At 35.6% G+C, this 17,931-nt stretch overlaps 1 protein-coding gene across 4 annotated transcripts; it reads left to right on the top strand.

The window, feature by feature from the left end:
* Nucleotides 1–555: 555 nt before the first annotated feature.
* Nucleotides 556–17,902, top strand: LOC124158994 (differentially expressed in FDCP 8 homolog A). Of its 4 annotated transcripts, none has more exons than XM_046534455.1 (7): nt 556–1,055; nt 1,340–1,655; nt 5,734–5,898; nt 11,292–11,333; nt 13,144–13,382; nt 17,024–17,245; nt 17,429–17,902. In XM_046534455.1, exons 1-7 carry the CDS (start codon nt 825–827, stop codon nt 17,636–17,638), a joined length of 1,425 nt encoding a protein of 474 aa, XP_046390411.1. In that variant the 5' UTR covers nt 556–824; the 3' UTR covers nt 17,639–17,902. The 4 variants fall into 4 exon arrangements, with proteins under 4 accessions (XP_046390411.1, XP_046390409.1, XP_046390412.1 ...); XM_046534453.1 differs by having other exon boundaries at nt 11,289–11,333; XM_046534456.1 differs by lacking the exon at nt 11,292–11,333.
* The last annotated feature ends 29 nt before the right edge of the window (nt 17,903–17,931 follow it).

Here is a 17,931-nt window from a genome sequence, read left to right as displayed (position 1 = left end):
AATGTATAAATATTATTTTAATGTGTGTTGGTTGTAACCCATGTTTATTGATTTGAGCTTTCCTAACTTTTTACAATGTTAGTTTAGACTGGTAGAACGTACGAGTGGTACGTGGGAGTTTCGTTCCAATTAATTCTTACAAACTAATCCTTATCCGCTTTACGTGTGAATTTTGTGGACTCCTGTCCTGCTTGTTAAAGAATAATTTCTGTTGTAATAACGATTTTTCATGTACAGACACCAGCTCAAAATAAAGGCTTTTGAAGCGTAATCGGATTTTTTACTTATTTGAAGCAGTAATACCCCTATCCTTATAAGATCCCTACAAAATCCTGTCCCTAAATTCGCGCTGGTTGAAGGAAATAAGAAAAAATAATAAGTAATACGTAAATACAGCAATATATGCAGACGACATTGGCAGTCAATTCCGATTGGCTGTTATCCTGACGTCACGCGATTGCCACGCCACGGTGGCCGGGGTAGCGGCGCTACCCCGCTTCGCCGCGAATTTCTCCCCCCCTCACCTACAAGTCTACTCGCCGTGACCGCTGCGGTTGGCCGCTCATGAGACTGGCGCTGACCGCGCTGGAGGACCTTGAAGTTTTGATAATTCAAAAGTGAAAATACTTTGTTTATGTTTCTTTAACTCAAAGATTGGTTATTGTGTACGAATTCTAATGATTTGAATTGTTTACCGGTGTTTTCTCACGTTTTGAAGGTCGTTCTCCATGCCTCATTTAAAGTTCAAATTATGTCATATTTGTTTCTTATGGGAGCCTGTCCAAAGTTATAGAACTTGATTATGATCCTGGGAAACATAATCAATGAAATATATCGGGATGGATTCCTCCAGGCAACTCATCACACGTGAGCGAATCAAAGAAGAGTCTTCGCATCCAGGTAATCCAGGAACTTCGGTTCAAAATGCTAATCTATCATCATCCTCTACCTCTGGATATGTGTCGGGACAAGATGAAGATGCGGGGAGAGGGTGTGATAGAGAATATGTTCCTGACAGTGTGTTTTCGTCAGACAATCCTTTCTTTTCTTCGGAGGTAATTGGTGCTTATTAAGATTATATTCCACGTAATGCTCAATATTCCAAGAGCGTTGTATCTTTATGTTCTTTCGTGACATACACTCTTACAAAATTCACTCAAAATGTTATGAAACTGAAAAGTACAACCTGAAATTCTTTTAATGAATTTCGTGCTGTCTGTGTTTCTTGTTGTCTAGTGTCTCGATTTATTGTATTATGTGGAATTAATGGTTTTTAATTATATTAATGTAATCCTTAAGTAAATGAATGTAAATCGTGGTTGTTTCCTATTACCTTCAGAATGCTGTTGCCATATCGACTGTAGAAGACTTAAGTTCGGCCGTTGAACGCTGCAAAGCCAGAATATTTGAAAGCCCAGAGTGTTCAGAAGAGCGGAAATGGCTAGTCAGAAATTTAATAGAACTTCAGATATTTTTGCAAGAGAAGAAAGAAGTGGAAAAAACAGATGTAGATTCAACAAACTCTTCGTATGGGAAAATGAGAATAGTCATGGGTCATCACTTCATCCTACAGAAGCAGATCAACGCAAAGCATTACTGTGAGAGGTGCTCTGGGGTGATATGGGGTATGGTCCATTCATGGTATCAGTGCAGAGGTAAACATTTTTCTTTCATTATAGGGTAGTTTTTTAGTGCCTGAATTCTGTATTTGCAAGGCATTGATTACCAGCTCTGTATTTTTAAGTTCACTGAATGACGTTAACGTTAATCAAATGCACAAGGCTGAAGTTTGATAGCAGTAAGTCGAAAGGTCTGTGATTGCTTGAATTTTGCTGAAGTTAGATTTAATTATTTCTGTTGTCCGAGATATGAAAAAAGAATTTAATGAACTCCTCAGTAATACGACCTTAGTTGACCTAATTTAAAACACACTGCATCATCTGTAAAAGAAATATGAAATTTAATGTCATGTATAAGATACAAGATCATGGAAAAGTAAAGAGAAGAAGTGTAAAAGAGACTACAGCATGTGTAGTTAAAACCAATTGTGGGTGAAATTGAATTGGGTCGTTTAGGATTTGGTTCACAAGGTTAGTCATTAAGTGTTGGTTTAGGAAAATTTGCTGTTGCTCTGTGCACTGCATGAGGTTTGGACTTGGATTAGGAAAGGAAACTTTGAGAGAGAGGGTGAAGGGAAGTTAGGTAATGCACGATGGTTGTTGTCTCTAAGGTTATTCACAAATCTTGACCCTCCATTTGTCATTTCATGTGCTTTTCTGTTCTGTCTACCATCGTGTCTTTTTGATGTAAGACAGTTGCAGAATTTTAAAGCAGCACACACACTTGCTTGGGGGGGTTTGTGTTTAGCATCACATAATGATCTTATTCAAAATGAGGTTTAAAATATCATTATCAGAAAACACAAGGGTACGAGGTTTTCTTTGAATATAAGTTTTTTTCCTCCTTCTTCTATGTAGAACTGTATACCTATTACAGAGATTGTTAGTTTTTGTTGTGATGTACAAACTAATTTATCAATTCGTTTTGATTGGAAGTTTAATATTGTATGTATATAATTCATCAGGTCAAATTTTTTCTGCTTCTTAACATTGTTGAGTGTATTCCCATCCATCTTATGATATTTACGTTGACTGCTGTGATCTTGTATTAGAATAGATGGAATGCATTTATAGGTAATATGTAATTCTTTGGTTGGGAAAGGTCTTTTGTGAATTGCAAAGTGGTACTTCCACGTGTTAATTGAATTGTTGATTGAATGACGTAATATATGCCCCTCATAAAATCTGGGTGAGAAGTGGAAGTGCAGCTGAGTTTCCCAATTGTCCCATGATAGGAAAAAAATTCTAACATCTATTCAGCCAATAATTGTCCTCTGCTTACACCCCAAAATTTCACCTTACTGTACAATGTTATCAATTGGATATGATTTACTAAAAGAAACCTTTGTCTTTCATGGGTGTTTGTATTCTATTAGGTTTGTACTCCACCCTTTCTTAGATGGAACCTGTGGTTTACATCTTGCAGTAAGAATTTGCTTTCTCATTTGTCAACCTTGCCATATACAACTCACTCTACCTTTCTTCCTGTTGTGAGACAACTCTGGAGTGCTCATCTATTAATTTTTTCATTTGTATTTTCAGCTAACTGTGTATGCCTTGCAATTGCAATTCATTGGGGTCTCCTTGGGGTAGCAATTTTACTGCATCGTTGTAAAGTAAAACCTCACCTTTCTGATCCTCTTTATTCATAAACCTCTCAGTATATAAATGATAGCAAAGTTATAAATGGAAGAACCTCCATACTTGGTGCCTCTTTCATTGTTAATCCTTTATTTTTAGGAAGATAGCGTGACTCCATAGTGAATCATTGCCTCATTTCTTCAAAATTGCTATATTTTTTGTTGCGATTTCAAAACTAGTGACATGCAAAGTGAAGTCTTTAGTTGTGGCAAGGTTTGCACATGAATTTGAAAGGTTTTCTTGCTCAGAACCGGGACTGTTCACAAAATCCATTGGCTAAGATCCGATCGACTAGTTTGAAAAACCTTTCCTTCCCAACCTTCCCCAAATTCTTTGGAATGTTGTCCATGTCCACAGCTTTCTAAGCCTTTGAATCCCCAAGGACACTCTCAATTTCTGCATCAAAGTTGTCCAGTTGGAGATCATCCTCCTCCTTTTCACTTTCCTCCATTATGTTCAGTCAGTTCGACTCATCATGTTCGACAGTTCAACTTACTCGCTGTCATGCAGATCCTCCACATCCTCCACTTCCTTCTGTATGCTCTAAATATCCTCTCTCCCTGTAAGTATCCTTCCCTTCTTAGCTTTTTATATTCAGCTTGGCTTGCTCTCTTTTGCTGCCGGATAATGACTTTACCTTGTAAACTGCACCTATCTCTGATTCCTTCTGTAACTTTTCCATTTCTTTAACCTGCCTTATCCACTGTAGCTCTCTTGCCCGCTTGGTTTCCTGCTATAATTTATTATTAATATCCCTGTACATCTTTTTGCCTTGCTCTGTGTCCACGTTCTTCTTTCCTTCACTCCTAGATTTTCTCTACCACTTCCTCTGTGATCCATAGTTTATTTACCGTATTTCTCCGAATATAGTCCCCCTCTGAGTATAGTCCCCCCCCCCTAATTTTGAGGCTTCAGTTTCGGGAAAAGTTTAAAAAATGCATTTGAATATAGTCCCCCCCTCTACTTTTACCTTGGGCATTTTTGGAAAAAAGGGGGGACTATATTCAGACATATACGGTATCCTTTTACACTCTATATCTAAACAACTTCTCTGCAGTATTCACTACTCCCATTTTTATCCCATTCCACCCTTCCTCCTTTGTGGGCATGTCACCTATCTCCTGGATGCTATTCTCTCTTTGTTCATAGTATTCTTTCTTATTCCTCTTCAGGACTGCCATGTTTAATTTCCTTGTCATTGTAATGTTCCTTTGTCTTTTGAATTTAACATAGGAGTTCATAAGTTCTTGGTTGTGGTCTGAATGCAAATCTGCCGCAGGACTTTGTATAGAGACTTTGTAAAAGGAAATAATGCTCCAAAGCAGGAATGGGGCACTTGTGGCTCTTAAAACAACCACTTGTCGCCAGAAGTATTATCGTCTATGAACAGTTTTAACTGTTTTAACCATTGAATAGCCACTGGAAAGTGTGTAGGTATTGCTTAGATTTATTGCATCAGACATTTATTTGAGAAAAATATCTAGTGAAATTCTGATATTTGAGTCCAACATAGTGATTCCAATGTTGACTTTCACAGAAAGATAGCTGACATCTGTCATATATGCAGGAACCTACACCTTGGAGGGGGAACTATGTACATCAAGTCAATCCACACCCACCCTTACCATCCAAACCACTTTAATTTTCCTCTCGTGTTTTTCTCAATACCTATAATACTATCCCTCACCCTTCTCAAAGTTTTGTCCACCCCCTTTGCCCCTCTACTTTATCCGTTTACCCTATCCTCCCCAATTCTCATAAGTATTTGCAATATGTATGCCTCTTGTAAATTTTTGAACTTTTGTACCTCATGAGATCTGTGATTAGTTGAAAAATGGTGTGCCTGTGAATTATGTACTCTGTGGAGGAAAACCAAATTAATTTATTGTTAATAAAAATCAACTTATACATAGTTAGTCTAAAATCATAGGATATATCCTAGAAATTCATTGGTTAATAAAATCTCAAAGGTTGCTGCAAAGGTTCACCATGGTATGCTAGATATCATAAAAATGTTGAGCATTGTAACTTTTTGATGACAAATTCTAGATCTAGTTATAAACTCTCTTTCATATTTTCCGTACAATTTACTCTTGTCCCAGGAGTATATCATTGCTTATTGCTTCATTCTCTTAGAAGGGTCATTCATTGGTATGAGTAAAGTCACAGAGGTGCAAGTAGCCAGTTTCTCTGTGGTTGATCATTCTGGTGGACACCTTTATGTGCCATGTTGGTGGTTTAGTTTTTTAAAATCTATATGTGTACATCGAAAGTAAATAGCTATCCAAAACTTAGTTTAGAAAATGAACTTTAAGAATAATTTCCTCCAGACTTTAAACTATTGGTATGGTGTCTTATTTACTTAAGTTATTTAATACTAAAGAAACTGGATTTCAGTTTAAATAATGACAAAAGCACATTTTAATTTAATGAGTGATATTTAGCTCATGTATTTGCTTCACTCTTTTTCCAGATTGCTCTTATTGCTGCCACCTTAAGTGTGTTACCAATGTATGTCGAATATGTGCTCATGTAAAGGCATCAGAAGATCCTGTTTATGTAATGAAAATCTGTCCAGAGGTGGGGCTTTCCATGCAGTCATACCGATGTGCTGAGTGCAAAACGCATATTACCTTTGGTAATACGGAAGTTGCATTTTTAATATTGAGATACCTGTGTGGTTTGACATTGTGTATTCCATCCTTTCATTGATATTATTTTATATAATGTGCCACTAAAATTTATTTCAAATATCTTAATGACTGATAGGCAGGCCCAATTTTTTGGGTGATAAGAGCAGACAGCACTTGACTTCCCAAAAACCAACCAAAATGCGATAGGCAGAGTCTAGCCTCTGGGAAATTCAGTCACTTTCAGACCTTTGCGGTGTATGCTTGGTGAGTAAGTGAACTGTGCCGCTAAACATGCATTGCCTTCGTTTGATTGTTGTGCCATGGTTATCTTTCCCTGTCTATTTCTTTTTCTAACCGTTATCCCAGTTTTACCTTTTAACATAATTCCTTTCTCTGTCACCTCACTTTCATTCCTTCATAATGATTGTTCTTTTATTATCCCTTCTATCATTTCTTCTGGCTCATTTTGAGGATAATTCATCTAGGAATTCTCGAATCTCCATGGAAAGTTGATAAATTTCTTCGTCATCTTTCTAGTGTGCAAAGGATGGATCAGAGAACTTATTGCTTGGCAGTCAAGCGAAGACAGGAGTGCACAATGTGCTCCAGTATGTTTAGCAGGAGGAGGAATTGCGGAGACTAATTTTTTTTGTCTATTCTCTCTATATTCTCAATTTGAGGTCCTACCAACATTGTATTTGTCAGGCCCCTCGAAAATGGCATGAAGTGCTGAAACCGGTTGGAAAATAAAAATAAGTGTGAAAAATTACGAAGTGCGATTCTTTCGTTTGACTTGTGACCAAACTGTGTAATGTACTTTCCATGCACTTAAAAATTCTTTTGAGAAAACGTGGCAATGCCTGCATATTTCACTCTCCCCATCCCACATTCCTAGTGTCCTAGATCCTGCCTTCTTCTGTGATGCCGCCCGAAACATTCCGATCTTGCACAAAAGGCCAGTCACAAAGATATTTGAAATAGATCATAGTGACCAATATATTTGTTTGTGTATGTTGTTGTAATTAAGCACATACAGTACCCCATCACACTACTAACCATGAATTTACAATGTCCATATGTTGTCACTGTGTTTTGAAATATGTTGCATCAGTTAAGGCCAGTTTATCAAAAAAATTAGCAATAAATTAAAATTAACTCTTAGTGAAAAATAAGCTTCACAGATGAGGGGCGATGGTAGAAAAAGTTTGTGTGGACTGAATGCCATCTGTCATTCTTATGAAAAACTAACTGCCACACTCACTGCATAGGAATTGATTTGTGTGGTTTCTTGGCTGCTATTATGTCTTTCCTGGTTTTACTTCTGCTTGCCATATTTTATTCATGTTATTTTTCATTCAGAGGAGACTTCGTAGATTAACGGTATAAATTAATAAACCTTGTGTACAAACTGCATGAAATGTTTAAACAAATGATTATGGAGCTGTACGTACCTAAAATTTTTTGCTAATTTCTCCTTAGAAGTCTAAATCGACCACTCCATGAAGAATGAAAATTATGCTTCGTTTTTCCACATATATTTATTTACACGCGACTGCGGTTTCGACACACTGCGTCATCATCTGGCCACGCCAGATGATGATGCAGTGCATCGAAACCGCGGTCGCATGTAAATAAATATATGTGGAAAAACAAAGTACAATTTTCATTCATCATGATCAACTTCTATAAAGTGACGCCTCAAACCATCAACTTCATTTTCGAACTAATTTCACCAGGCTCTATGCTAATTTTTTTATAAACACCGCTAGTGATTTATGAGCACTTTCATGTGCTAAGGACTCCTTAAAGCCTTGTTACATGGCACATTATAATGTACAACAAAATGTGGGAATGTCTGAATCTCAGAATGAACGCGAAAATTCACTGTGTAACCACGCAAAAATGTAAGAATGTATGATTTTCTGAACAGAAAATACAACCTGTTCTATTTTTGTTCAGACAATCATACAAATTGAACTCATAACAGAGTCACTTGGTGGCAGACTACGAAAACAACACTTTTAGTTCATGTATCTTGTATTGCCGACTCCTTTGTTTACATGCGACTCGGATTGTTATTTTATTTTGATCTCTTGCTCGTCTTAGATTTGTCACTGATTATTTTTTGTAGTAATCAAAGGCACTCCATGAGTTCATAAAAAGAATATCGCCTTTTTTTAATTGGAAAAAAATGCACTGTGCCAAAGTACTCTTCAACTAAAATGATTTTAGTCGACAAAACCAGAATTAGAATCCATGACATTTACATTTGGCATTTTAAAAACAATACAATTTTTTTGGAAAAATTCCACTTTTCTCCTGCTGGAAAATATATGTAAAGGATATAGAAGATAATCATCCATTGAAATCGTCACCTGTAATTTGTAGGAATGTGTCGTCGCACCCAGGGACTGTACAGTTGACTCCACCATTTTTACTCCTCGGAAATGGAGGGTTCGTCCCAAGTGTAATTCATTTTTAAGTATTTTAAGAGAAAAAAATAGGCTTTTGCACCAATAATTGTCGAATATTATTGATAAAAACAAGTGCCTTTTCGTGTTATAACAAGAAAAGGAGGAGGCAAGGGTATTATAACAAATTTAGGCTCTATCAAAAATTTCTCTAAAACATATGTTATCGTTTGGTCCACGGATCACCCACTGCTTCTCTTGTCAGTGAGAAGATAGTAGAATGCCGACTCCCGGCTTGCCCCAAAGCGCTTGCAACCAGGGATACCATGTTGCTGGCCCGTGAGTGAGGGTCTGCTTGCCTCAAAATGGGTGGCCTGCACGCAACTTTGGATGCAGATATATCAGCTCACAGGGCTTAAGGGATGGGAAATTTTGCAAATGTGCTTTCATTATAAAATGCTACTATCTTACCAAATTTGAACGAAATCGGCGAAAGACTCTTCGTGAATGTTGCTTGTTAGGGGCTCCTTGCGATGAGAGGCCAGCAGTCTGTTACATTCCTTATTTTTCCCTGTGGTTTAATTGTAACCAGTATTTATTCTCGTTAACAGCCTCCTTCCTTCATATCCTACAGCAGGCAGAGTAATAGGTAAATTTATAGGGTTGTTTACTTAGTGTAATGAGTGATACATCCTAAATTTGGTGGTCATCTGAGAAAAAATGGCAACTCGATAAAACCCTACAGTAACCCTGATTCAAGAGTGTACTTACATCAAGAATATCCTGCCGAAAATATAGATAATGTATTTAACTCTATTCTGTAAGTGATCAACCACTTATTTATCTTATTTTTGTCTTTTGGGACATAAGCAAAAACCTTCTCCGGCGAGTAAATAGAGGTACTTCAGCAACTAAACATGAATTATATGGTTTTCACTCATTTTTCTATTGAAGATCCATGCTGCAATACACTTACTGCATTAAAAAAATGATGTAGGTGTGTAACATATATCACAATCTGCAATCAACTTATTTTAATTTAATCTTTCCAAATCTCCCCATAAAATCCCCTTTATTTATTTCAACAACGCCTTGGCAACTCAACATTTTCACAATCTGCAGTTAGACGTTAAAACAGCAATTATATTTGCCAAATTTGCATCTGACCCCCTACTTTTGACAGATTTTCTATCCATTTCCTCAGTCTGTCATCAGTGGATACCGTGCCGTGATGTAACGTGCGCACACTCCAATGATGTCTTGTTTTCAAGTTGTCGATGAAGATTAACTTATAAGGACTCATAACTTAGCTAAAAAACATTATTCATCTGCAAAATTTTCGTCAAGTACATGTGAGGTAGGGACCTTCTTATTCTAGTACTTTAAGAAATTGTGCATGTTCCCCATTGGTTTGTATAATGCGCCCAAAGTTGAAATAATTTCTGCGCATTTAAAAATATTTGAAATGTTGTCCGAAAAAATGTACCGTGTAACCATCTATTTGTGGATCTTGTCCATGTAAATGTACAAGAATCTGTACAGAAAACCAATCAGAAAAATGTACCAATTCTTGTACATTATAATGTATCGTGTAACCAGGCCTTTAGAGATATTGCAATTATAATTTCGTGTTACTTTTTCTATATACCAGCCTTTAGGGTCTTCATCGCACTAATGTGTGTGGACTGGGGGGGGGGGGGGGAGGAGGAGGAGATAATGAGTAGATTCATAACTTTGGTGGTATAGGTACCCCGTAATTGACATATTTCACCATGGCTATTAAGTCTTGGTTGAATATTGAAATTTTTAATGAAAAATTACCAAGCTTATCAATTCACTCAAGTACCTATTTAGTCTTTGAGAGATGTTGATCTTTTTTTTCTGTTGTTAACTTAAGAATGATGTATGCTGCTTTAATTTGCCATGCCACATTTGAAAATATTTTGTGAAATTGATGATGATCAGCAGATTTATTTTTGGATGTCAAATAGTAATATACTTAAATATTGAATTTCAACAACTGATGATTTTATTTATTATATTCATAAATTTTAATTATACATATTTCTCTCTTATTGGGCCAACATAAGTTTTACATATTTCGATTGTTTTAGATTGAAAGTGCACCTCTAACGTAAAATGATCAACTCTTGTTGAAAGTTTTAACATTTTACTCGTTACAAGTAATGGCATAGGCCCATATGATTCATTAAAAAAATATTTAAAGACTTATTAAATGAATGGAAGGTATGTGAAATAGACACAGTTAAAGCACATTGGGCTGTATGGACCATTTGATCTGCTGTAAAACTTGAGATAAATTCAAACAAGCCATTATGTTTATCTGCAATTAATAGGAGGCAGGTTATTCATGGGATGGGAACAATGTATGTACCACAAAAGAGATGTGTGTCTGGACTCGAGACAATAGCTTCCCAACTGAATGTTCCACCAGTCTGTACTGAAGTGTATCATATGTACATATGTATTTAATTTAAAATTCTCCATCCAAGGGCGTATCCAGGATCATAACAAGAGGGGGGGGGGGGGGGGCAAGCCATGATCTGGGGGGGCAAGCTAAGTTGTGACATTTTAGCATGGAAAAGGTGAATGAAACCAACCTTTTAATAAAATTATAACAGCGCTTATTTAGTTTATGAGATTATTTCCTTGAAAAAATAATTTTATTTTAGTTACTTATCTTATACTAATACATATCATTTTTCACGGGTTTAAAGGAAATTTGTTGAATACTTTCGTTTCAATTCAGTACTTATTTTGCTTAAAGACTTTTACGATTTTTGCTTCTAGGGGGGGCAGCTGCTCCCCTCTGCCCCTCACTGGGTACGCTCATGTCTCCGTCGTAGCTGTACAATACCTTTAATTTGGAATTATGGATGTGTTTTGATGAAAACAATTTAATGTTTAAAATTATTCTACATTCAGCAGAATTTATTAATAATATTATCAATCTTTCACTTTAGCAGTTCCCAAAGGATTGTCATGCTTTGGGCGACCTTTCTCTTCAGGTATTGACTCTTAAATGAATATTTGCATTGCTAAGGTTACGTGCATTTATGATGCTTTTTAAAGGATTTTTATTTTGTTGCCAATGTATGATATCATTTCCATCGGAGTTTATGGCCTTCATCACTTTCCGCTAAGCTCATTAATTAATTATTTAATCTCTGGTGTGGATTTGTTTTGTGAAGTATAATGGGTTATGCTGCAAATGCCATATTGCTCTTGTTTTTCGTGGTGCACTTCTATCTGCATGTTGCCTGAATCACCATTATGAATTTCATCTCAAATGTTGCAGAATAAATCAGCTTTTGAGACAATCTTGATGGTGTACACAATTCATCAACAAAAAACTTAAAATTTAGTGTATGTGTGAAATTATGGTAAATCCTGGGGGTTATCAATGTATGCCGCCTTGAAAAATCAGTATTGAAAACATGGAAAACAAATTTTATTATGTATTTCCTACTATTTGATACAGGTAAATTTAATATTTTTTACTTTAATGGAATATAACCAAACTATTCGATCAATGCACCCTTCAAACTAATTTTAATAGAACTGTGAAATTTGGAGGATACGTCCCTCCCATTTAGGTATATAAATTAATTTGCATAAACTTATTTGTGGTATTGCATTTATCTACTTGTATCTAATTACGTACCTACTGCTTAATTTTTGCTAGCATCCTGGCAGTCTTCTGTTTTACCTCCTCCTTCATCTACTCTATGTATTTCATACAAGTATTAATTGATTTATTTATTTATTTTACAAATATATTCTACTGATGATGTTCATTATTTGTATGATTTTATTCTTGTGAAGAAATTATTCAAAAATAGTGCAAAATATATTTTTTCCTTTTTGTAGAGAATATTTTTTACTCAAAAAATCTTGAATAAGCAAGTGGGGGATGGGTCATACTAATTATTATTTTTTCTAACTGTGGAGGTTGAAAATAGTCTTTCACAATACTTTAACTCTACCTTCTTAACTTCAGGGGCCTATCAGGGCCTGCCATGTTCTTGTGGGCTGGGGCCCTCTATGATCGGCAGCCAGCCAACATAGCCATACCACTGTCATATAACTTTTGCTAACTGCTGCAAAACCATACTTAAAATTACTTTAACGAAGGCACTGGCAAAAAATGCCTTTACCTATTGCCATACGCTTGGCTGCACATGCTTTATAAATGAGTACAATTCAAAACTCATCATGCATATTGTTGGTGCATTGCCTTTAAAATTTATTTTCAGTTCTTTGTCAGTGGTTTACATGAAATATCCATAATTTTCCGGGATTAAGGTATTGAAGTATTAGTTGAATATAAAATCTTAGATTATTTCTTCTACAAATATATTTTAAATTCATAATAGACTTTTTCATGATATTGATTACCCAACCTAATTATGAATAACATCATCTATAATGAACAATGTATTAGAATGATAGAGCTAATGACTACTTCAGATAATTTTAAACCAAGCTTCTTACTTTGACTGTGACTCAAAAGTCAAACTCAAAATGCCAAGTGACATTTTTCCTCTGAAAAAATAACATTCCATTTTGTGGATAAGTGCATTGGATACTAAATGGATTCTACAATCCTTCAGTCTTTAATTTCTTCAACCCTTTAGGAATGAGGAATCAGTGCAGAAATTTTGCATTGAATTTATAAATAGTTGTGTACTGTCAAAATTGTGCCAAAAATTTTGAGGTCTTCATACAATTATTTTTAAAAATCTTTTATATGCATTGTGATTTTTGTACAGGTCAGTAAAAAGGACCCTCAAAATATGTTTGGCAACTTTATTGCAGATAATATGATTGAGCCACGCAGATGTGACTATGATGGGAAATACTATTGCCACTCTTGTCACTGGAATGCTTTATCTGTAATTCCTGCTAGAGTGATACATAATTGGGACTTTGAGGAGAGGAGAGTTTGTCAATCCTCTAAGCAGTTTCTGACGCTGATGGCCAAAAGACCTGTTTTAAAATTAGAGGAGTTAAATCCTTTGCTCTTCAATTTTGTTACAGAGCTTGGTGATGTAAAGGTAAGACCACATTTGACGTTTGGGTAATTGTGACCAAGACCTAAATTGATCATTTCTTTCACTTTTCCACAGCTGCTAAAATCGTGTCACACATGTCATGCCTTTATATTGGTACAGGATAACACCTTACACCCTTTTTCCGAACTTATGGCAGGTGACCTTGAATGTACTCAAAGCCCACCCACTCTTCTAACCAATCACAGAAGACAAGTGTGTAGGAAGCCTCAGTCCTCTCCAACTTTCGTGCAGTGAACATCACTCTCCAAACTTATATCTGTGGAGATCGCACTTTTACTGCCTCAAGTACAGATATTTCCACAGACTGGCAATGCTGGTTGGCAGAATGGAGGGTAGGGGAGGGAATAAGGGAAGGGAATGGTGAGGTGGAATGAGCAGCGCTTCTGATTGGCTACTAGCTCTCTACAGCCCAGCTGCCAACAGTTCGGAAAAAGGGTATAGGGAATTTCACAACCTCCAGAAGTTAGTTAGCTCTCCTGCATTTTAGCTCATTTGAGTCAAGGTGATAGCCTGTCTGGTCATCTTGCAATCACATTTTGGTTAGGAGGGTATAGCGCATCACAATATGGACATTAAATACGCATTAGCAGTCTTTTATGATACGGCTCACTGTAACTTTTTTCTCATCATTGGTGGCATATCTAAGATGATAGGCTTTTGGACAAATTTTACATTGCCAATTATATATTACAAGAATTTGATTACCCTTTTCATGTTTTTCAGCAAAAATATTAGAGACATGGAATAAGGAGATTTGAAGACAAGCCTTACTCTATGCTTCTTTCAGGCTTCATGACGGGCATCCAACGTGTGTTACAGAGATAACTGAAACATGCTAGCTAGAATTATTTATGCACACTTAATCACAGACATGTGTAAATAGAATGTAAAAATGAGAAAAGTGTACTTTCAGGGTCCACAGGTCATGACTCTCTCTTATAAGTAATCTTTGGTTATTTTTGCTGAGGGATTGCATCTTAGAAGGTTATTCTGCATACTTCAATCATGTTTGAATCTGATTGAGCATTAAAACTTAGCTCATAGCACAGAATGTTTTAGTCAGAATATCAACTTACACATAGGGAACTTCATCAAAAAATAATTAGCGTAGTCTAAATAAGGCTGTTATTTTGCAGTTTTTGTTGTTCGAAGCACTGATGCCATAGTTGAGATTACTGTCAGGTCTTAAAGTCTAATACCTTGGCATTTGTATAGGAGTACATAATAGGGATGTGCGAGTAGCACTTTTTGATCTCGAGTCGAGTATGATAATTTCTGGACCAGGCAATAAAACAATGCATGCTCCAATGTATTCTCATTTTCTCAGTCCCATTATGAATTTTCTATTCAAAATGCATAGCTTGATTTAAAATGAAAAGATAATGAGGAACGTTGATGGTCATTGTGTCAGACTTAGGATATAAATGTACATTAATGTTATTAATGTGTCTTAAACAGTTCCATAGGCACAATTGAAATGAATTAACCCCTGATAATAGGTCGACAAATTAAGTAATATTTTTTCCAAACTGCTAGGAAGAGCCCTGAGTAAAGGTATTTGTACAGCTGTAATAAAAATTACTGCATAAATGAATAATGTAATATTTGATCCTTTCAATTTCTCATGCAAAGCATTAATTGTTCTACATGCTCAGGCAGCAGGTTTTGACGTCTCCATGTGACAACATTACTGCCCGCAGATAATTGCCTTTCGCCACACACGTGCGTGGCTGCACAATTACTTTATTTTGCCAAAATTTGTTAGATTCGGGAACCTTGGGGATTCTTATTAAAAATTGTCAACAATTTTATGGATCTTTAATCTGGATTTAAGTAGACAAAGCAAACAAACTATAGAATTTAGCTTTAGCTTGGTGGACAAAGAGGAAAACTAAATGCAAAAAAGGAATAAACAAAAATCAACCTCGAACATGCGTAGTAATCAGAAAGGCAAAAAAAAGGCACCACTTGTTGTGTCAAACCGGAATTGTGCACTAAAACCTGAAAGTTACGCATTTTCCTTTCTTTCATAAATTTTAAAAAATTTTTGCGAATCCTTTCGGCTTTTGAGTAAACAGAGTTGGGTAGGGTATTAAAGTATCGCATAAGAAATTATGAAGCAGTGGTCCTTTTCGAATATGCCACCAGGTCGGAAGACGATCGGCCGCTGCATCTGACAATAAGGTATTCAGTGCCTACGTTGACAACTACAATGTATAAAACAAGCTGAAACTCCCAGGTGAAGGAATGATAATGACTTTTCAACTTTAAAAACGATGTTATTACATGAGTTTTATCATAGCACTTTCCTGTCGGCATATTGCTGGTCCTATTGGCCTTGACAACTCTGTAGCTGAAACTACTCGACTCGACATTTGTAATGCTACTTGAAACACTCAAGTTGAGTGCAAACTACTCGACTCAACTCGGATTTTCAAGTACTCGCACATCCCTTGTATATAAGTGATAAGATTATTATTTGAACAAAAGTGAGGAACAATAAATCCATGATTCATTGCCTTATTGAATAATATTATGACTATTTTTCTCTCAGACGCTACCTTTTCATTTTAGGAAGTCAATACTTTAAATGTGTCTGTTAGGAAAATACTACATGCTATTGAGATGCTATACTAATGCTCCCACTTTGATTACTCATAACTATGGAATAGGTAATATAATTTCAACTAAAGTTGGATCAAGTTAGGTAGGTACACATTTTTTCATTGCATTCTAAAAGTGTCAAACTTGTATCTTTTACAGAAAAGGAGCCATTATAATTTTCTAACAATGTAAGCATACCATGTGTTTACAGCAACTAATATGTTGAGACCTTCACTAGTATGTAGCTGTGTTGAAGTTCAACGAGTATATTTAAAATGCATTTTTCAACTTAACTGAATACCATTCAAACAGAGGCTTCCCTACTGGAGGTCCTTCTTCACTAATTATTAATAATCCTTACAAGGTTACAAACACATTCCCAGGTTACTTGTATCTGTAGTCTTGGTAAGCACAGATTCCATAAGTGTGGTAAATTAGCAGGGATTTTATAGTAAATTGAAGCTTATTTATGTGTTGCATGTTAATTATAAAACATTTTCTACCTTGAGTTTTGATTTATACAATACCAATTATCAAAGGCACTACACATATCTTTACCCAAAGACATGTTAGAAGGCTGAGAAATGTGTTATCATTATATTTTATCTACATTTACTCTTCTGTAAATGATGTGGCCATTGGTATATTTTTTATTGCCTATCTACTCCTATAGAAACTAGGTCCCTGTGACGTCACATGGAGTGGCATCGCATGGGCGCCAATCTGGCCTTTTTCAAATGAGGTTAAAATTGACCATTAACATTAGTCTAAGCAGGGATTTCTAAAACCAAATAACTTGTATATTATGAATACACTAATGGTGGCTAACGAATCGCTATCAAATCCTTTTGTTTTATTTGATGAAGGAAATTACCCTATTTATCTTGTGTAATGAGAAAGAATATGCAAAAATGTATTATCATGCTGAGCAGAAGGTATCCAATGGAAAGGTTTTCTGTAAATATTGTATTTTATTTTATGCATCTTTCAATTTATCTTGCATTTATCTTTTTTTGTAGAAAGTTAGAGAAGACATATTAATTATGAAGAAGTATTTTGTATCTTGCAAAAATGCCATTGACAATCGAATACTTTGGAAGCTACAAGACCGCTTGCATTTTGCTGAAAATGTGGATTCATACAGTTTACAAGATCTTATTGATTTAAATTCTGGTGAGCTACTAACTTACCTTCAAAGCATATTAGAAGTATTTGAGAAGCACATAAAACAAGATTGCCAGGTATGTACCTAACTGTGTTAATAATTAAATTGCATGGCATATGATGTTACTTTGAGGCATGCATTTTATGAATTTGGTTGCATAAAATGAATTTAAAACACCAATTGTGGGTGGATATTTGAAGAGCATTGCATTCAATTGCTTGTGTGTCTTTAATATGTAAATATGCATTCTTTATTTCAGTTGTGTAGTGGAAAAGGTTATATCTGTGAATTTTGCAAGGTACAGATAATTATTTTTCCATTTGACAAGTCCACAATTACTTGCCAAAAATGCCAATCTGTTTTTCATAAATACTGCTGGACAACCAAAAACCAACAGTGTCCAAAGTGTGAGCGTGTGTTTCGAAGAAATCTTGAGAGCCTAGACAACCTTTCCTTAGAAGACACCTAGCTCCAATTGCTCTTGTGTGATTCTTAATCGAACGTAAGATGGTGCACTATTTCACTTCCCCAGTGGCATATGGTTTCTTTGGACTAAATTTCAATTAACTATGTCTAGTTTTCAGTAGATTGAGTTGGGAACATCTTACTGTTAATTTTGTTTCTCTGTGATGTTGACAAGTGCTTCTTTGATTGAAGCATGGCTTTGTGATATGTATTATTAAAAGTTTTTACTTATGTTGGTTTTATAAATATATTTAAAGTCTTACTATAATTTCACTGTTCATTAATTCACTATCAATG

The sequence above is a fragment of the Ischnura elegans genome, chromosome 5 (genome assembly GCF_921293095.1).
Source record: "Ischnura elegans chromosome 5, ioIscEleg1.1, whole genome shotgun sequence".
NCBI lineage: Eukaryota > Metazoa > Arthropoda > Insecta > Odonata > Coenagrionidae > Ischnura > Ischnura elegans.
The sequence above is the reverse complement of the archived record's forward strand: the minus strand, read 5'-3'. Positions and strand labels throughout refer to the sequence as shown.

Excerpts from the sequence above, each read along its gene's own strand:
- LOC124158994 (XM_046534453.1), top strand. The coding sequence starts at position 825 with ATGAAATATATCGGGATGGATTCCTCCAGGCAACTCATCACACGTGAG. Across the intron at positions 13,383-17,023 it reads CAGAGCTTGGTGATGTAAAG|AAAGTTAGAGAAGACATATT; the intron begins GTAAGACCACAT and ends CTTTTTTTGTAG. Across the intron at positions 17,246-17,428 it reads ACATAAAACAAGATTGCCAG|TTGTGTAGTGGAAAAGGTTA; the intron begins GTATGTACCTAA and ends TCTTTATTTCAG.